The sequence below is a fragment of the Alexandromys fortis genome, unplaced genomic scaffold (genome assembly GCF_014885135.2).
Source record: "Alexandromys fortis isolate MF-2015 unplaced genomic scaffold, M_Fortis_MF-2015_v1.1 scaffold_70, whole genome shotgun sequence".
Taxonomy (NCBI): Eukaryota; Metazoa; Chordata; class Mammalia; order Rodentia; family Cricetidae; genus Alexandromys; species Alexandromys fortis.
Genome location: NW_026067955.1, coordinates 8,382,653 through 8,403,690, shown reverse-complemented (window position 1 = coordinate 8,403,690; position 21,038 = coordinate 8,382,653). Strand labels below are relative to the sequence as shown.

General features: G+C 47.8%; 1 protein-coding gene across 1 annotated transcript; it reads right to left on the bottom strand.

Annotated features, from left to right (window-relative positions):
- Positions 1 to 1,292: 1,292 nt before the first annotated feature.
- Positions 1,293 to 19,776, bottom strand: Ubap1l (ubiquitin associated protein 1 like). Its single transcript, XM_050151783.1, has 7 exons — positions 19,704 to 19,776; positions 18,333 to 18,409; positions 12,269 to 12,358; positions 9,421 to 9,999; positions 6,946 to 7,155; positions 2,268 to 2,369; positions 1,293 to 1,444 (listed from the first exon to the last, which is right to left on the bottom strand). The coding sequence occupies exons 1-7, from the start codon at positions 19,774 to 19,776 to the stop codon at positions 1,310 to 1,312; spliced, it is 1,266 nt and encodes a 421-aa protein (XP_050007740.1). The 3' UTR covers positions 1,293 to 1,309.
- Between the last annotated feature and the right edge of the window lie 1,262 nt (positions 19,777 to 21,038).

The following is a 21,038-nucleotide window of genomic DNA, read 5'->3' as shown; positions in this document are numbered from 1 at the left end:
AATAGTTTCCCAGGGATGGAAATGGAAGGATTGGATAGGAGGAAGGATAGGAATGGCGAGTGGCTTGTGGGCCTGCCAGCTGGTCACTTCTAATTTAATGGACTTAATAAAAATGGCATTCAGAGACAGATTAACTGAGTGGAATATGAAGCGCCAGGTCCATCACGGCTTCTCTGCATTCAGATGCTTACTCTTTTCCAAGTCAGTCTGATTTTAGCAACAGTCTCCTGACCAACTTTATGCTCTCTAGCCGATTTTCCCAAATACTTCTCTCTGCGTTACCTTCAACTTACTCAAAGCAAGTTAGACAACCAGGAAGTATTTTCAATGTGACTTCAAGCTGGCTGGCACTGAGACTTAGTGGAGAGCACAGGGAGCTAGGTGGGCCTCGGGAGACTTGGGTCACAGTCCCGGCTTGCTGTTTCAGCCGCAGAAGTCTCATATACACAACAGAGCAAGGAAGTGAAGGGCCTGGAGACACAGGCGATTTCCTTGGGCTTTTTCCCACAGGCTTTGCTGAATCCTGGTAACTGTCAGAGGACTTCGGGTGGGCTGCTTTGACCTGTGACCTCTTGCCTGAGTCACAGGCCACTCCAGCAATTGGTCCTCTCAATCTCTGGAGGCCTCTTAAATATAGGTTTGGTGGCTAGAGACGGCTGTTGCCCCACCCCACCCCAACCCAAAGATACAGGCTGGTAAAGGACCCAGATTATCAGAGCAGAAAGAGGCAGGGATTGGAGGTCTACAGGATCACGCACGAGGGTCATGGGCCTGCTGCATTGCAAAGGCTTCAAGAGAGCCTCGGATATAAAACAAAACAAGCTTAGACAGCTACCAGGGAGACTGAGGTCACGGGTGGATCACCTGAGCTCACAAGTTCAGCGCCAACCAGGCGACATAGAGAAAACCACACAATATAATTCTAGCCAACCGTGTTCCTGGAGGCTGCCCATCGATGCTTTCTGAGTCAGAATATAAGGTGTAGGGCCCAGGGATTACCTAAGGATTCTCATGGAAGAGGAGCCAGGTCTGGAAAATGTAGACCTTGTCAGATTCCTTTGTTTTGTTTTGCTTGAGATAGGGTCTTCCTATGTAACTCAGGCTGTCCTGGAACCTGCTATATAGACCACCTTGGCCTCAAACTCACAGAAATCCACCTGTCTCCCTCCCACCAGCTGGGATTAAAGGCGTGCACCACCACCACCACCACCATCTGGTTTGTCTTATTAGGTTTTAATAATACAATTCAGATGGGTGGTGAGTCTGGTATTTCACTGGTCAGCCATGCATCATAGAGTGTCCTGGCTTGTCACTGGGCACAGGCTACCAGCTCTTCCAGGGCTTGTTCGCGCTGATTGCCGTGGACCAACAGCACCTCCTTGATCCGGTCTTGCTGAAAGCCCATGTCACTGAACTGCTGCCAGAGTCGCAGGAACTCCCCTGCCTGAAGAGGAGGAAGACAGGGTATGCCATCACTGCAAGGCTGCCCCGATCCTGGGTGTACCCCTCCCTGGTGCCCACTACACCTCCAACCGTCCCAGAAAGCTGTGTTCCCTTCAGCAGAGAAGCCTGACTCTGGGCTGTGCCTGTCATTCTCCTCTTCCTCTAGGGACGCGAACTCTATGCTTTCTTCCTCCACCAAGGAAAGGAGGCTCCGGTCTTGCTGAGGCTCCATCATCTGGCCCACTCTGACTCTCTGTGATGTGCATTAGGGCAGGATGAGGGAGTGCACAGTGGGTCCCGCAGGACACACAGGCCCAGCCAGGAGTACTGCCTGTGTGCTGGTACTCCTGGTTTTACGGAGCTCAGCCTCTGTTAAAAACTCCCCCCTGCCCCCCTGCGTGTTCCTCTCCTCTTTGGTACCCTTCCTGCAACTCTCAGCCCTGTGAATTGCTGCCCTGTTACTGAGGCAGGGGCTATCATGGACACTTGTTTCTTTCTGTAGCTCCCTGCATGCTGTGAGGGCAGCAATCTCCCTGAGTTCAAGCATCTTCGGTCTGCTCCAGTATGAGAGTCTCAAAAACATCAGAAATCCAGTAGTATGTGTTGTGTTGATTTGATCACCGGCAGAAAAGCCCCAGCTCCACCAGCCTCTAGGTGCCCTCTCCACTTCATTCTGTCTCCTCCTTTGGCTGCACTCCACTCTCTAGGTCAGTACTTTCTCCCCAGTGTGAGCAGGCCTGTTCTCTCCTGGCCAGTCCACAGGCTGCTCTGGAGCCATTGCACCCCTGCAACTCCCTGGGGTCCAAGCAGGGGGCCCAGCTGACCTGGTGCTCAGAGAACTGGAACATCTCCATGGCCTCATCCACCAGGGCCTCATCGTAGCCCTGCCGCAGCAGCCTCTCACAGGCACCGAGGTAGCCGAGAAACTGGGTCAAAGAGGGCATGGGGGGGGGGGGAAGATAGTAAGAGGGGTGTCAGGGACGTGCTAGGGAGTCACCCAAGGATCTCCCCAAGGTCATGGAGACTGGACAACCTGTCACAAGTAACAGGAAACCAACAGAAGAGGGACAGGCTTGCTTTGGGAACCAGCAGGTGAGTGACAACAGGCCCTCAATACATGTCCCAGGCTGAGGGACAGAATCCAAGAGAAGGGCTCTTCAAACGTTCATGGAGCCTAAGTGGGGTGCAGGAAAACTCTAAACAAAAAAAGTCAACCCCCCACAGTCACCACGTGTCCTACCACCCGACTACCCATCCTTCTCAGAGCAGCACCCACATGTAAAAGGAGCCTCCTCAGCCACCCATCCTCATGCCCCTTTCCCATCCCCAGACACACCTGTCACCTAGAATGCTAGCAGGCAACAGTCTGCCCCCCAGAGCTGGGGGAGGGGAGAAGGGGAAGTGGCAGGGAAGGAAGTTCTCCAGGGGCTGAAAACTCGTTCTAACCACTGCTGCCCCTCCCCCCCCCCATTACACCATCAGAGGCTTGTTTTGCCTTCAGGACCTTTACACCAAGGCTGGCCTGGCTACACAGTGAGCTAGAGGCTTGCTGGTAACATAGAAAGACCGGTCTCAAAAAACTAACAACAAAAACCAAAGTAAGTACTGCCTTAAGGTGGCTAAGGTGGTAGCGTGCTTGCCTAGCATGTATGAGGTCCCATTCCCAGCACCATAAATCTGGGCACACGGTGCTCTGGGGATCAGAAGTTCAAGGTCAAGGCTGAGGAGATGGCCCAGTGGATAAGAGTGTTTGAACCTGAGGACCTGAATTCAAGTGCCAACTACCCACAGAAAAATCTGGACATTGTCACATGCCAACCTGTAACCCCAGCACTGTGGGAGGTAGAAGCAGAATTCCTGGGGCTTACTGCCTGCCAGCTGGGCTGTGGATCCAGTGAGACACCTTATCTCAAGGGAATAAAGCAGAGACTAGGACATTTTCTCTGGTCTCTAATGCACTCATGAGTGTCTGCACCTGCACACACATAAACACAAACACTACGCCACATGCGTATGCACACACACACACACACACATAAGATCCCACTCAGCTACAAAGCGAGTTTGTGGTCAGCCCAGCACAGGTAAACCTGTCTCCAAAACAAATACATTGCCTCTTCACCATATTCCAGCCTGCTCACGACCTCAGCTTCCTCCTCCAGTTCCCCATCCTGGACCGGCCCCTTCTCCTCCCAGGAGGCCTCCTCTCTGCACACTGTCTTTACTGGGCCATCCATCCTTGGGGCTCTCGGCCAGACCCACCCTCTGCAATGCATACTGCTTCTCGTTATATTTGGGTCCACTCACTTTTGGCACACAGTGGGAGGTTAGTCTGTCACCACGGCATCCGGATCACCAGCACAATAAACACATGCCATGTTCATAAAACCAATTAAGAACTTCCTTCAAGGAACACATAGCTTAGCCGAGGAGATAAACCAGACATGGGGGACTATGCCAGTGCAGGACAAATCGAAGCAGGATTTACAGCCAACAGGTGCCAGATGAAAGCTCTAGGCCTTGAGAACCACGTGTGTAGCTGGGAAGGATTAGGTCAAGTTTCTGCTGACCTTCAGAGCCTGTAGAAGCACAGAGAGTCTAGCCCTGTGGTTTTCAAATGCTTGGAGCTCTTGGTCTGCTTGTCCCAGCACGGGAAGCTTCCACAAGAAGCAGCTGAGAGCAGGCTGCCTGGAGCTGGAGGCCTGGGGCTGCAGGAGCAGAGTCCAGAACTCCTGCAAGAGGAGCTACAGGACATGTAGACCTGGCTCTGAGTGCATTTTGAAAGTCACTCATCCCAACCCCTTCCACAGTTGAGAAAACTGAGGCCCTGGTAGAGCTGATGGTTTGCCGAAGTTCCAGAATGACGTACATCCGTATCACCTGACCTCTCAGTGCCTCTTGGTCACTCTGATCAGGAATGGCAGGAGGGGCTCTGAGCTGACATGACAGTGGACAGGAACTCTGGAGAAACTGTCACTTCCAGAGAAAGGGAGAGTAGACAGGGGCAGAGGGTGGACACTCCCTCACAGCAATGCTCTTAACCTTGGTGCTTGTTACAACCATTCTGGCAGCTTTAAAAGCTACTAATAGGGCCTCATATAACTGGTTTGGGACAGAGTCTGGACTTTGAGACAAATTTGTGGCTCTCCAGGCTAATTTCGTTGTTGTTATTGTTTTTGCCTTTTGATACAGGATTTCTCTGTGTGACTGTGCCTGTAGACTCACTCTGTAGACCAGGCTGTTCTCAAAAACTCAGAGATCTGTCTGCTTCTGTTGGGATTAAAGGCATGTGTCTTCACCAGCCTCTCCAGATGATTTTAACTTTAAAAAAAATTACTTATAGCTGTGTTTAGTAGCACACACCTTTAATCCCAGCACTGGGAGGCAGAGGCAGGAGGATCTCTGAGTTCCAGGCTTGTCTGGTCAACATTACAAGTTCCAGGACAGCCTGGAGAGTGTGTCTCAAAAATGCTTTATTTATTTTACTGTGTGTGTATGTGTGTGTGTGGAGGGGAACAACACATGCATGTTATGTATGAACATCATAGGGCTACTTCTGAGTCAATTCTCCCTCCGCCTCGACTAACGCAGGACCTTGGGCTTTCTCTTCTGTCGGCCGGGTCCTGCCACTGCTCCTCCAGGTGACAATGACGTGCAGTCACATCTTCAAATCATGGGCTCCCTGAAAAGCTGACTGCCTGTGTACCATGCCAAACTACATATCAGGCCTCAGATCCACTGAAGGGCCCTTGGGGACCAGGCCTGGGCATCTGCATTTGGAGATTCTACTGCTTGGTCAGTTTTTGGGCCTATGGAACTGTAAAAGCTACCAGGCTTGCTGCAGGCTCAGGGTAGGTAAGGATGTCACCTTCAGACACCAAAGTAAAGCCTCAGAAGTCACTGATTCCAAACATATATTCCTCAAAAGAAACCCTCAAAGGGAACCTGTTATAACAAGTGTCCCTCAGCTGATGCACTTGGCCCCTGAACCTTCTCCTGTGCTGCCCATGCCTGTGTCGCTGGCTGCAGTGGACACATGAAGGCTGGGAAGGGAGGGAGGGAGGAAGGAATGGCCAAAGCTTTTTTCCATATTTTCTAAGTGCCCCTGTCTCCATAACCCAGTGTCCTTTCTCCTGGGTCATCTATCATCTATCTAGGCCAAGGGGACTTACTGGACTAAAATGTCTTTCAGGGGGGAGTGATCCCAAAGGAACTAAGGAAGTGCCGACTGTCATGAAGCCAGCTTTCCAACCACAAAGAATCCTGACGTTTAGACAAGGGTGCAAAGCAGGGATGGCACATTGGGAGGGGTGTGGGTGAAGGCAGTGACACTCAGTACCACCTACCATCTCTGCTCACGGTCCTTCCGTACATCCCTTTTGTCTATTGGGTCATTTGCCAACGTTTGATCTAGGTTTCATAGTGCCCTCAACTGGCCCCAACTTTCCTTCCTTATCTAAGTCCCAGGAGCCTGCCTCTCACACCTCCCACAGCTAGACTGGTTAGTAGCATCTCCCGAAGACACTGTCCCTGTCACCGCAGCTCTTCTTATCTCAGAAGCAGAGCTCTTCTTGCCTTGTAGCCCCCCTCAGTGTGGGGAACTCCCCTGAAGCCTTTCCTGAGCACTGGAAGCTCTTTGTGGAAGGTTGACAATGGATAGGGTTTCTCTGTAGTCCTCCAATCGAGAGGTCGAATCTACTTCTCCCTTTAGATCTGGACTGCTCAAAGACATTTCTAACAGTAGAGATGGAAGTGACTACATATGCAAGGTCTGAAGGCTAGGGTCAGGTGACCTTGAAGCTTTTCTCTCCCACTCTTAGAATCAATTAGAATCAATGGGGCTAGTTTTCTGAAGAAATGTGGCCTAGTTGGCAAGTATCGCCAATCACTGGACCAAGGCAGCCACCCTAGCTGAGGCAGCAAACATCATTTAGAAGTAAGAGACTGTCTAAACAGATATAATAGTATCTGAGGAAGACACCCAAGGCTGACCTATGGTCTTTATGCATATTTGCGTGTGCATTTGCCATCCACACCCCCACCAGCACATGCATGAGCAAATACACACATACAGGGATCTCTCAGTGGAGACTGCCCTATCAGACAGCTCTAGAGAGGATCTTTGTTGGTTAAAGCTCCAGCCTCCTGTGTTTGGGGCATGGGTTCAAATATGGAGATCCCCTAAATGGCCATAGGGATTCCTGCTAAAGACCTGTGGAGGGCATAATAGTAAGACCTAGAAATTTAATAAAAAACTTGGTAATTTGTGCCAAGTTGAGGTTCTACCACTAAAGAGATGGAAGCAAGGGCTGGGCTGGGGCTCTAGCCCAGTGGTAGAGACACTGCCTACTGTGTACAAGGCCCGTCAAGCCCCAGCACTGCAAGAGAGGAGACAGGAGAGGGAGAGGGGGGGAGAAACACTTCTTTCGAGTCAAAGGTCAAAAGCCGTTTGATCTTAACCTAGCTCCAGCATGGCAGCCCCTCAGCCCTGGGCCCACTCACCTGGCTTAGGCTCTGCCTTCCTGTCTTCTGAAGAGCCACAATGGCCCTTCCCAGGGGATAGCCCAAAGCGACCACTGGCCAGATGAGGTCTTGCTCCTCTTTGGTCAGGGCAGACAGTAGGTCATTTGCTGAATTAGGATGCAATCTATAGGAGTTGAGGGGCTGCGGTGTCCCACTAAGAGGTGGCAAGCAGGTGTATGGGCTGAGGGACTGAAACACAGACAGGACGGCATGTCAGTAACCAAAGGAGGTCACAGTCAGCTGGGCCGGACGTCTTAAGAGATGGCTTTGTGTGTCACTGTACGCACATGGTAGAGAACTTCAGGTCCTGCAGGGCCCAACTCATTTTCTATTCACTTTGCCAAGATGTCAACAGAGGCTAGTTAAACCCACCTCATCAGGCCGTTGGGAGGCATAAATCAGATCATGAGCAAAGTGATTCATTGGCGAAGGGCCTGGCACGTAAAAGTTGTCAGCAAAGGTTAATGTTTCACTTAGCGCTCACAACACTGAAAATGAGACATGATAGACAGCCCGAGTGTGGTGGTACACACCTGGAATCTATTTGGGAGCTGAGGCAGGGGGATTGATTGACCCTAGAGACTCAAGTTGAGCCTGGGCATCACAGTAAAAGGTTCTGTCAGGAAGAAATAACAAAAGACAGACAGACAAGGTATATAGCTTGGTTGGTAGCATGCCTGATATTGAAATGCAAAAGGTCCTGGGTTCGGTCCTTAGCATCTCATACACAGAGCTTAGTGGTGTATGCCTGTAATCCCAGATGCAGGAGGACAAAAGTTCAAGGTTGTCCTCAGCTACCGTTACATAAAGTTTGAGATCAACATGGGCTACATGAGATTCTGTCTCAGAGAGAGAGAGAATCACCCCATTAATTCATATCACAGATTGAAATCCAGGTTCAGAGACGTCAGTGACCTGATGCACAATAGACATTTGAGATGTGAACCCTGCCTTGGGGATGCTGTACCCCAGGTGGCCCCAGCAGGACGGAATTCAGCATATGCACCTAGGTAAATTCTGCGCTACAGAGGCTATTCCTGTGGTTGGCTGGTATCACAAGGAAGGACGCCCAGCTGGGAATCAAACTAGCAAGGCATTGGCACACCACCAGGCGAGATCTGCCCTCTCCTGAGGGAAATCCAGGTGCTGCTGTTCCTGGGCCTCGGTGCAAATATGGCCACGTGAGTTCCCACCTCTCGCCACTTCCTCGGGACTCTGCTTTGACTCCTCCTCTCACCCTAACCGCTAACCATCCAGATCTGAGCAGTGGTGTTGCTTTTGTCTTTGAAAAAGACTCTTAGCTACTGTCTGCCTCAGTTTCCCTATGCCTCATCCTTCTGCCCCAGCTGCCCCCCATTTAGACAATGTCTTGTTTCATAACTATGTAGCAGAGTAGCCTTAAAGTAGTCATGTAGCCAAGGTTGGCCCCACAGTGACCATTCTCCTGCTTCAGTCTCCTGAGTTGCTGATTTTACAAGTGTGTTCCACCATGGTCTGCTAACTAAATTGATCTTGACCAGGGAAGATCCTCCTGGCATCAACACCTAGAATCTGTCCAGTTCCCAAAGCCCCTCCTGTCATGCTGATCTTTATAAGTAGAGGGTGGCAGAGAGGTCCAGCAACCTGGCCAGATTTCTGGACTCTGATTTGGATTCAGTTTCTCCTTGGCCTTATTCTGTAGCACCCCCGTGTCTGACTGTGGAATAGATCACTGTGTCCAAGCCCCATATTCTGCTATCAGGCTGGATCTGCCTCAGTCTTCCCTGGATCCAGGACTTGTGGACTCTGAAATTTACTCATTTCTTAATAGAAAAAGATATAAATACAAAACTTGGCACACGTGAGCTGCCTGGATGGTAAGCTTCTCTGGACTGTAGGCTCCCTTCTGCTCTAGGAACTATCTGTGCACTCCTTCTACCCTGGTCTTGCCAGCTGCATAAGCCCTGTTTGTCAAAGCCAATCCCATAACCGAGTCTGGGCCTCTCCCTACATCCTCTTGATGCTTTGTCCTGTGGGCATCTGGTGGAAGCAACTGTTCGATATTTCCTGATTGAGCTGCCAGCTTCTCCAGCCTGCTCAGTGTGAAGCCCCAGAGCTGAGTCTCCAGCAGGCATTCACTGAGCTCCCCCTGTCGGTAGGGTCTACTGCTAGGTGCCCAAGAAGCAAAAATGATTATCTGGTCCCACCCCTAAAAGAATTCATATTCCACTGCAAGATAAGAACGGGACTAGAAACTGCGACTGTTAATCATTGTGACACACAACATGTGGGAAATCGAGAGAAGGACGAGCCTCCAAGCAGAATATACTAGGCTGTAGGAAGGGCAGGACCATAGGGCCAGGTGGGAGCAGATGAGCAGAGAGTAGTGCAGGGAGGAAGGAACCCAGGCTGGGGACCCTCTACTTGGAGGTCTTGGCTTAGGGCCTGTGGCGGTGGAGAACACAAAGGTCTTACAGCGACAGTGGGCTTGTGGCTCCGCAGTGGAGGCATAGCGCCGGCGGTAGAGGGGCGTGGAGGCAGCACGGGTTCACTGGGAGGCTGAGGTGCTGGGTCAGGGGCTGGCACCAGGCTGGCACTCAGGCTCAGAGTGCGGTGGCCTCGGAAGCGGTGCAGAAGGGCTCGAGGACACGAGGCTAGTCTGCTCTCCGAGAGCCGTCGCCGGGCACCAACCAACTCAGACCTTACGTTTCGCAGCACATCCAGCGAGCAGCGGCGACGGGCTGTAGGGGAGCCAGGCTGAGGGCTGCTGGAGCCCATCCCCTCCTCGCTGGTAGAGGAAGCATCGTCCTCATCCCTCTTCTCCACTATTTCTTCTTCCTCCTCCTTCGCTTCCTCCTCAGCAGGTTCCTGTAATCCAGCCTCCGGGCCTCTGACTTCAGCAGGTGCAGGCATCAGACTGTGTTTTGGACTGACCAGTAAGAACCAGGCTGGAGGAGCTGATGCCATCCCCAAGTCCTTGCATTGTTGGGGACAAGGTCCTCGGATGGCTGCTTCCACCCAGAAGAGAGCCTCCCTTTCCAGGCTGAAGTCATACTGCAGAGAGAAGGCTGATGTAAGGCTCAGCTGTGGCAAGCCAGGGCCCGTGGAGACACAGCCCTCAGTGCTGCCTGGAGAACCCTGTTCAGTCAAATTTGCCAGCGGGGGAAAGCTCCTGGCTCTAAGCTCTGGATAGCCTCACAGCCCACTCTCATCCTCCTTTACAGATGTTTCTGGGGCCAACAGACATCATAACAGTTTAATGGGAAACCCTGACATGAAGGGCAAATCAAGTAATGAGTTTATAGAATGAGCATGGTAAAACTTCAATATTTAAACATCCTTCACCATTCATACGTCACTGAGCAACAACTACCTCAAGACTCTCTAGATAAACCACTTTTGCGGTTGCAGCACACACAAATCTCTGGGTTCCAACCCCAGCACCACACAAACAGGGCATGGTCACGCACATCTGTGAGCTTAGCACTTAAGAGACAGAGGCGGTGGATCTCCGTGAGGTGGAGGTCAACCTCATCTACAGAGCTAGTTTCAGGACAGCCAGGGCTGTTACACAGAGAAATCCTATTTTGAAAAATCAACCCCCCCCCCAAGAAAGAGCAGAACAGAGCCAGGTGTGATGATCCCAGCACTTGAGAGGCAGAGGCAGGCAGATCTCTACGAGTTCTAGGCCAGCCTTGTCTACATAGTAAGATATAGGCCAGCCACAGTTGCATCCAGGCCTGAGCCAGAGAGGCCACAGTGCAGGCTACAGGGACAGTCAGAGCTGTGCACAAAGAGCAGGCCCTGGTATCCTGCTGTGTGCTCTGGAGGCCACTGGAGCCTCTCCACTTCACCCAGGTGTAGCTTATATATCCTTTGCTTCAGTCCTAGAATAACCATTTCTTCTTTCTTCTTCTTCTTCTTCTTCTTCTTCTTCTTCTTCTTCTTCTTCTTCTTCTTCTTCTTCTTCTTCTTCTTCTTCTTCTTCTTCTTCTTCTTCTTCTTCTTCTTCTTCTTCTTCTTCTTCTTCTTCTTCTTCTTCTTCTATTTTGGTTTTTCAAGACAGGGTTTCTCCGTAGCTTTTTTGGTTCCTGTCCTGGAACTAGCTCTTGTGGACCAGGTTGGCCTTGAACTCACAGAGATCCAGCTGCCTCTGCCTCCTGAGTCCTGGGATTAAAGGCATGCACTGCCCTCCTGTGATTTTTTCCTACAAACCTAAGCTTTTTTTTTTTTTACACTATCTCTCATGTGTTAGGTCCTACTCTTAGCTACCACAGAATGATCTGGAGAGTAGGAGTAGATGTCAGTCTTGCCTTGGGCGGTTACTGAATAAATCATCTTTGTTCTCTGCATCTTGGGTTTCTCATGTGCAAACTAAATAAAGCTGAATCAGATTCTTTTTGTTGTTGTTTCGACAGGTCTCACTCTGTAGTCTAGGCTGTCTTAGAACTCAGGATCTTTGTGCCTCAGTCTCTAAAGTGCTTGGATTAGATAGTATGTGCCACCATACATGGGGGCCCCAGATCAGCTTCAAAGTTCTTGGCAATTTTAAATTTTAAGTTATATGGATTTGTGTCTACCTTATTTCCTCTACCCCAAGCTACAGCTACAGCCTCATATTTAAGTATAAATGCAAATGTAGCATATCTCTCCCCGAAAGTCGTTAAGTAAATTTGATTATGTAGAAAGTTAATTCACGTTTACTCCAAGGTTGCATGCACCACCACCGCAGGACAGCGGGAGAGGCTTGAGGTTCTTTCAGGCCCCAGCCAGCGTGCTGGGCTGTGGACAACTATTCCCCCTAATATGCCCATAGAATGCTTCTTTCTTTCTTTTTCTGAGACAGGGTTTCTCTGTGTAGCCCTGGCTGTCCTTGAATTATCTCTATAGACCAGGCTGGTCTTGAACTCTCAGAGATCCACCCGCCTCTGCCTCCCGAGTGCTGGGATTAAAGGCATGTGCCACCACGCCTGGCATTATCTGTACTTTTTAACAGAAGATTCTGGAAACGGAGTCTTATCATTAGGTTAGGGTTAGGGTTAGAGTGATTCTAACAGCTGAGAGGGAAGAGGGGATGAGATGGAGCACACTGGCAGTGACAAGCAATTCACAGAGGCTGCTCACACAGACAGGCTCTCAGGTGACCTAGGAAACAACTTCACCACCCAGACACCTGCCTTCTCCATGGAGCCTACTGGCTTATTTTCAGATTCCCTAGACTATTGGAAAGCAAACCAAGCTTCCCTGTACAGTCACGAGGCAGGCCCCAGGGGCTCAGCCTCAGGCATCAGATCCAAGGACAGGTAGACACAGACTCACTTACCAACGAGCCCAGGAGGAGCTCTCTACAGTACGGGACACTGATCTCTGGAGCAGGGTGGGGCTCTGTGTCCATCACAAGGCCGTTGGGTACCTTAAAGGGGACACCATCAAGGACATTCATTCTGCCAGAGGCGGTGAAGCTGTCTCAGAAAACTGAGCCAGTGGCGTAGAGTCAGCTCAGGCCACGCTCTTCTGTGTGGAGGCCCCACAGCTGGAAGGGAAAGAAGAAGTGGCCAGTGCTGTATGGGGAAGAAAGGAGGAAAACCCAGAGCATCCGTACTGACTGTTTCACGTCCATGGCATGCATTACCAGGCATGTCCCAGCTGTGCCCACAGGCTGCATGCACACCAAGATAGCTACGAATAGAGCACACTACAAAACTATAAACTTACCAAAATATTACAAGATTTGTTTTTCAATTACTTTCCTGGTTTGGTAATCCAAACCTGTGCATTCTCCTGCAAGTTGCCCTCTGACCTCCACACATGCACTGCGCTGCATACACACACACACACACTAAATGTAACAAAAATTTTAAAGAAAAACAAAATAAAGTGGAAAAATTATATAACTGCACATCTCCGTAGACTCAGGATGCCCTGGACCTGGAGTTATAAGTAGTTTGACCATAAAGTTCCTGACATGGGAGCTAGGAACCAAACTCTGGTCCTCTCAAAGCAGGAAGTGTTCTTACCACTGAGCCATCTCCCTGACATGGGAGCGAGGAACCGAACTCTGGTCCTCTTAAAGCAGGAAGCGTTCTCACCACTGAACCATCTCCCTGCTATTTTATTTTCTGGAGTGGAGGCCCAAACCCAGAGCTTTGCTTTGTTAGACAAGCACTCCACCTCTGAGCTACAACTCTAACCCCCTCTCTATTATTTTTAAGAAACGTGGAGCTGGGGATACAACTCAGTGGGAGAATATTTGCCCGCTCTGATGAGGCTTTGGGCTTCTTACTTAGAGCGATAAAAACAAACAAACACAAACCCCCAAACAAAGACAAAACCCACACAAAGCAAAACTCCATAAGTCACAGCAGCTCAGAACTAAAAAGCAACTTCCTCAGCCTAGTGAAGAATATCCTTAACCATCCCCAGCAAACACCCCATTCAAAGTGAAATACTGAGCAATGTCCTTAAGGCTGGTGCTGAAACAGGGCAACTGTCTCTTCTGTCCCATGTGGCACCAGATGTTAGCTTGTGCAAGAAGAAAAGGTACACATACAGATTGGAAAGAAAGAAAACCATCATTCTGGTAGATCACAGTTATAGGAGCAAAGTCCAAAAGAATCTATGAGCAAAACTCTTAGAATTTGTAGCCTAATTTAGAAGGGACACTGGATACACAGTCAACATACAAAGTAAACTATATCCTTATATATGAACAATAAACCATGTAAAGGCATTTTTTAAATTTAAGATTGAGCTGGACAATGGTGGCACATACCTTTAACCCCAGCACTCAGGAGGCAGAGGCAGGTGGATCTCTGTGAGTTGGAGGCCAGCCTGGTCTACTAGAGCTAGTTCCAGGACAGGCTCCAAAGCTACAGAGAAACCTTGTTGTGAAAAACAAAAGAAAAAAATTAAGATTGAACTTTTAAAAGTAGAACATTGGTGTTTATTGGCATTATATTCACCACCAAGGATTTAATCTAACACGGTGTGTGTAAGACCTCTACACAGAAAACCAAAAGCTACTAGATTAAATGGAGGAACATTCCTTGCCAGAAGATGATAAACTTCAATATGTAATTCTCTGCAAAGTGATTTACAGATCTGAAGGATCATAATTCTATCACATTTTTTTGGTGTAAATTGCCACGCTAATTCTAAAATTAAATGGGTTACAAAGAACCAAGAAAATCGAGGGTATTTTTTTTAAATTTTTACTTTATGTTCATTGGTGTTTTGCTATGGGTGTCAGGTCTCCTGAAACTGGAGTTACAGACAGTTGTAAGCTGTCATGTGGCTCCTGGGAATTGAACCTGGATCCTCTGGAAGAGCAGTCAGTGCTCTTAACCACTGAGTCATCACTGAGCCATCTCTCCAAACCCTAGGGCTTTTATTTTTTAATGTGTGTTGCATGAATGTAGGTGATGTGTGCGCCGGTTCCCACAGAGGTAAGAATGTTATGAGCTGCTCAACATGGGGTTTGGATTCTAACTTTTGGCCTCTGTAAGCACAGGAAGTGCTGAAGTGTTCTTAGCCATTGAGCCATCTCCCCAGTCCCAGTGCAATATTTTCTTTCTTTTTTTTTTTTACTTTTTTTTTAATTTTTGAGACAGGCATTCTTTCTCTGTTTAACAGTCTTGGCTGTCCTTGAACTCACTCTGCAGACTAGGTTAGCCTCGAACTCAGAGATTCTTCTGCCTCTGCCTCCCAGGTGCTGGGTTTAAAGGTGTGTGTGCCACCACTGACCGGTGGCCCCAGTGCAGTCTTAAAAACAAAACAAAAACAAAGAACAACAAAAACAAAAAAGAGAGAGAGGGGGAAAGAGGGGAGACACGAGAAAGTGAGACACACAGAGAGACACAGAGAGACAGACAGACTACCAGACATCATACTTTAATCTAGCACTTGGGAAGAATCTCTGTGTGTCGAAGGTCAGTCTGGTCTACATATTGAGGTCTAAGACAGTTAGAGCTACAGAGTGAGACCCTTTCCCCAAAACTAAAGAAGACAAACAAGCAACAATAAAACTGCCCAGCCAACAACCAACAAACAGAAAAAAATAAGTGCGGTAGTGACACAAGGCCCTTCAAAAGGTCCAAAGGATGAAACCAACCAGAGACGCCACACCACACAGAACCCTGATTGGTGATAAAAGTGTGCTCTTCAGAACAGTGGAAAAGACCTCTTAGTAAATGTTCGGCAACCTGACGTCCACCTTGAGGGCAAAAACGAAACAGTCTTGGGTCTGAAGGTGCAGGGCAGTGGTAGCACACTTGCTTAGTGTAAATGACCTTCAGAACTGGAGAAAAATGACCTCTACTTCACACCATACACTAATTTCAATCCTGCAATTCTAGACGCAAATGGCAGAGTAAAACAACAGAGCACTGGCGCACACCTTTAATCTCAGCATGGGGGTGGGGGGCAGGCAGAGGCAGAGTATCTGTGAGTTCAAGGCCAGCATGGTCTATATGGCCAGTTCCAGGCCACTCTTGACTACACAAAGAAACTGTCTCAGAAAAAAACAAAACAAACAAACAACAAAAAACACCCCACAAAACAAAACCCAAACAAAAAAACAAATATATATATTTCCATATATACACACAATGTATAACGTATATATGTTAAAGATAAGTCTGTCACCATGTGAAAATGAATACTTTTTAATTTAAAAAAAAAGCATACTTATGAGTGTTTTACCTGCCTGTGTGTTATGTATATGTGTGTCGTCTAGTGCTTTTCAAGACTAGAAGTCAGCATCAGATGCCCTGGAATTGGAGTTACAATCGTAAGCCACCATGTGGGTGCTGAGAACTAAACCCAGGTCCTTTGAAAGAACAGGAAGTGTTCATAACAGGTTAGTTAGTCATCTCTCTATCCAAAACAAACACTTCTTTTCTATTTGTTTGTAAGGTGTTCACTTTTACTAAACTGGTCTCAAGTCAGTGTGCTTGTGAGCCTCTGGATGCATCAACATCTCCACCCACTCCCAGGGAGACCAAAAGTTTATAATCTCAAGTTGGGGGACAAAAAAGGAGGGCATTATGACTGGCTACTCAAAATTAAAAACAAAAGTAAAAAGGTATTAAGGCAGATGTCTTAGGGTTCCTGTTGTTGTGAAGAGACTCCATGACCATGGCAACTCTTATAAAGGAAAACATTTAATTGGGGTTGGTTTACAGTTTCAGTGGTTCACTCGATTATCATCTTGGAGAGGAACATGGCAGTGCAGACATGGTGCTGGGAGCTGAGAGTTCTACATCTTGACCCACAGGCAACAGAAGCAACTGTGTGCCACACTGAGAGTGGCTTGAGCATAGGAGACCCCAAAGCCCACCACCTCACTGACACACTTCCTCCAACAAAGCCACACCTATTGATAGTGCCACTCTCGATGGGGGCCATTTTCTTTCAAACCACCATAGCAGAAGATTTTTAAAAACCAGTAATGCATATAATCTACACAAAAGCAATGCTGCCACCTCCCCTGTGTGAACCTGGGACACAGACTTAGTCATCATCCTTCCCAGAGTAGGGTCGGTTTTGGGAGGATGAATAACTTCCTTAACCATGTAGTTTATTGGCATGTTTATTAAACAAAAAAAGCATTGTACAATCAATTTTCAGCCACAGAAGGGCAGGGGTGGTGCACGCCTTTAATCCCAGCACTCGGGAGGCAGAGGAGGTGGAGCCCTGTGATTTCAAGGCCAGCCTGGTCTACATAAGTGAATTCTAGAACTGTCTTCATAGCTACTAAGAAACCCTGCTTTGAAAAACAAAAACAATGACCAAAAAAAAAAAAAAACCCAATAAAAGAAATCTTACTCCTCAGTCCCATGGTGCAACTCTGAGGCCGTTTGCTCCACCAACTGCAGCTGTCTTCACTCTACCAGTTTTTAAATCTTGACTCAAAGGCACCAAAACAAAACACAAGGTGATGCCAGCGTTGTCTGATGTTTGTTTTCCTGCAATAGCTAGGTTCTGTCAAGAAAAGGTGTACCCAGAAGCATTTTTTTTTTTTTGAGACAGGGTTTCTCTTTGGCTTTGGAGCCTGTCCTGGAATTCAATCTGTAGAGCAGGCTGGCCTCCAACTCACAGAGATCCACCTGCCTCTGTCTCCTGACTGCTGGGATTAAAGTTGTGTACCACCACCATGCGGCCAGGTCATCTTTTCAGTTCAGGGGAGCCTCAGAGAGCAGATGGGGTGCTCCTTGGGGACCACACGCACCTCATTGTGGAAGGTATGGCGCTAGGTCATCTCCATGTTGTCCCAGCTCGTAGCAATGCCTTGCTCCAGGATACCCAAAATGAAGGTGTCTTAGAGAAGTTTACAAAGCACTAATGTTACACAGCCAGTCTTGGTCGTACAAGTCTATAATCACAGGTACTTAGAAGACTGAGGCAGGAGGATTGCAAGTTCAATGCCAACCTGGATTACAGAATGAGTTTAGGTCTAGCCAGGGCAAGTTAGTGAGGCTCTGTCTTAACATGGAAGTGAGAAGAGGGCTGGGCTATGCAGCTCAGTGATAGAGCGCTTCACAGCAGGCAGAAAGCCCTGCGAGTCCCCAGTACCACCAGTACACAGGTGCACACAAAGACAAAGGCTAACCAAAAAGGAAACACCAATAAGCCAGATTAAAGCTAGAAGTCTTAGTCACCAGAGTTAGACAACCACAGAATGGGGGATGAGATTTGCAAAATATCTCCTGACAAAGGACTCATATTCAGCCTACACAATGAAATTCTATAAACAATAGAAAGTTTTTTTCTTTTCTTTTCTTGGTTTTTCGACACAGAGTTTCTCTACGTAATCTTTTGACTGTCCTGGAACTCACTGTAGACCAGGCTGCCCTCGAACTCACAGAGATCTGCCTGCCTCTGTCTATCAAGTGCTGGGATTAAAGGCATGTGCCACCACGCCCCCGGCACAATAGAAGTTTTAAATTATTAGGATATACAAGTGGTCAATAGATATAGGATGTATCATTTAACCTCTTTAGTCATAGGGTATATAAAGTAAAACAGTGACCCAACACACACCCAGCCATGAATGGCTCAAATTAAAAAGCCTGGCTATGACAAGCTGTTGAAGATAGGAACATTTGTAATTTTCAAGCACTATGGTAAGGTCATTAATCAGGACTGGTCCACAGTATCTACCAAGGCTGAAACTCAAGAATTCAAAATGCATCTTCATTCCTCTTGTCTTTATCCAGGGTTTAATATTGAGTTCACTGCCATAAAAACCAAACCAACCAACAACAACAACAACAACAAAACAACCTCAATTCTTTCACACAGAGTTCAAGCTCCCAACTACCTATAAACTAAATTCTGATCATAGCTGGGCAGTGTGCTAACACTCAGGAGCCTGGACTAGGGCTCACCTTTGGCCCCACACAACCCGTCAGCACTGACAGGATGACAACAAAGCCCTGCTGCTTAGGGTCACTGTGTGGCCGTCCTGTTCCAACAGGACAGCCTCATGTGGAGAGGCTGAGTGGGTAATCTGGGAGCAGGCAGGTCAAGCGAGAGCAGGTGGCCCAAGCCCTTAATTCCCACATCTCTCCAGCCTGTCTGTTCTCATCAGTGTCTCTGCCTGAATCCGCGTCACTGCACGTCAGCGGATGGCTCATTATGCCTCTCTACGGCCAAGATCAGGCAAGTCTTGGGGTAAAATCTGCCCTGCTGGCTTATTTTTACTGGGCACTTGTGAGGTCTAAGGATGTTCCAGGAAGTTCAGGAAAGCTCAGCAGGTTTTACCATCCTCAGACTTACCTTTCAGTATCAGCTACCCTTGAGTTTTGAATTATAGAGAAGGAAAAGGCCAGGTTCTTTTGTCATCCACTTGAAATACAGACATAACAATCCCTCTCCCAAGCCTCCACCTGACAGCTGCATCCCTAATAACTGTTTTCTCTACAACCCTGATCCGGCTTCTAGTCTGGGGATTCCGAGGGTCTCTTTCTGAAGAATAGCAAAGGCCACAGAGGAAATTAGTTAAAGTTTAAATTTTCAAGTTTGAACACTTTAAAATGCACTGGGGAGGGGCAGCCTAGCTCTTGTGGGGCTTTGGAGGGCTTTAGGAAACAGATGGGGTTTACCGTGGGTATCAGAGGGTAGGAGGATGGATTGTGAGCAGAGAAAGAATCAAAGAGCAGGCATCCAGGAAGTTACAGCATGAGACAGACAGCAGATACGGAAGCCAGGATGGAGCGAGGGGTCACAAGTGAGCAAATGCTATGTGCAGCCTGCAACAGCATTTAAGGTAGATTTTCCTCCCCAGAGGTCTTTGTCTCAAGGTATGACGACGATCCAGGGCACTAACACTCACTCAGACCCTTTACCACCTTCCATCTCAAATCTTCTCAAGGTTCTTCTTAAGTCCGTCTGTGTCACCTCCATGGCCAAGTGGGAATCCAAGCTGGTGTTCCTCACCGAACAGCTCACTTCATTTATCTTCTCGTGTGCTATTATTGTAATTTTGTTCCACACACCGAAGTGTGATCATTTCAAACTACAAAATTAAGCGACATTCTTCCTCTTTTTTATAGTTCTCAGGTTCTTTCCAAATAAAAATTAAAATTCTCAAGGCTTGCAATAGCTGGACTGATGGTGTGTGTTGTTGTTGAGACGGGGTTTTTCTGTGTAATCATTGCTGTCCTGGAACTCACAGATATCCGCCTGCCTCTGCCTCCAGAGTGCTGGGATCAAAGGTGTACACCACACCCATTACTAGACCGATTCTTACCTAGTACCTCCAGCTGGAGTTGCCTTCATTTGCCGTGCATAGTCCCTTGATCCACAGCGCTCTGCGCAGCCACTCCTCATTCTGCCTGTTTTTCTGTCTTCTCAACAACTAAGTTTTCCCAGAGCTGAAACATCTCCTGCTCAAAGCAGCTTTCTCCGACAGCCGAGGATGGCCTTCAATTTCTGATTCCCTGCCTTCACCTTGTAAGTGTGGGATCTGGTTATACTGGGTGCTGTGGACTGAAGTCAGGGCTTCATGCATGCTAGACAAGCATTGTGCCAACCAAACTACATTCCCAGCTCCCCACACCCCCTTTTACTCCAACCCATAGTTATACTGTGAACATGTATATTCCACCACACATGTAGGTGGAATAGTAACTTATTCTTACCACATGATACTGTTTATATAATCTTTAATGTGTTATGTCTGAAGTCAGCTCCTACTTTGTGATCTCATAAAACCTTCAAAGTACTCAAAACAGGTTTTGACTGTTGTATTATTGGCCATCTTCCTTTTAACCTGTGTTGTTGGGGGGGAGTTTATGGTGCATTTCTTAGCATCTATGAGCATTTTGTATGAAATATCTGAGCAACAAAAACACAGATGGATCAGCAGCACTATCACAGGACAATGAAGAACAACTCATGAAGTATGGGTCAGTGAAGGCTAGTCTAGATGGGCAAGATGGAGACAGGATAATGAAGAACAACTCAGGAAGTCGAGGTCAGTGAAGGCTAGTCTAGATGGGTTAAGAGGGAGACAGGATAACGAACTACCCATGAGGTCTGGGTCAGTGAGGGCTAGTCTAGATGGGTAAGAGAGAGAAACCTTTCACAAAGTCTTTACTTCTTTCAATACCAGGAAGGCAGGAATCCTGTTCACTCTTTTTATGTTCTTAACACTTAAATTAGTTATGGAAAATGGAAAACAAAAAGCTATCTCCCAAAGGACACAGCTCAAATTCTAGCTTCCTGATCCTCACATGAATTAACAAAGCTGAAACTTCCTACAGATGTGCAGTTATACAAGTCTAACACCACCTGCCTCAAAACCTCAACTGTTACTTCAGAGATTATGAGAAAACAAGTTTATTCCAAAGGCAAATGGGATCTGCTTTGGAAAGCATCTTCAGCGGCAGCCAGGTGTGACAATCCGGAACTACTGTGTGGTTAGATACAACAGTACACAGCTCATTCACAACTCACAAGGTAAAGCAGAAACATTCATCAGCTGACAGAAGCCTTTTTAAACATTATCATTAACACAAGAAGCTAAGTGGAAAAAGACATAATTTGTACTTACCTTGTAATTCCCAGGAGAGCTTCTCTGTGGACAAAAT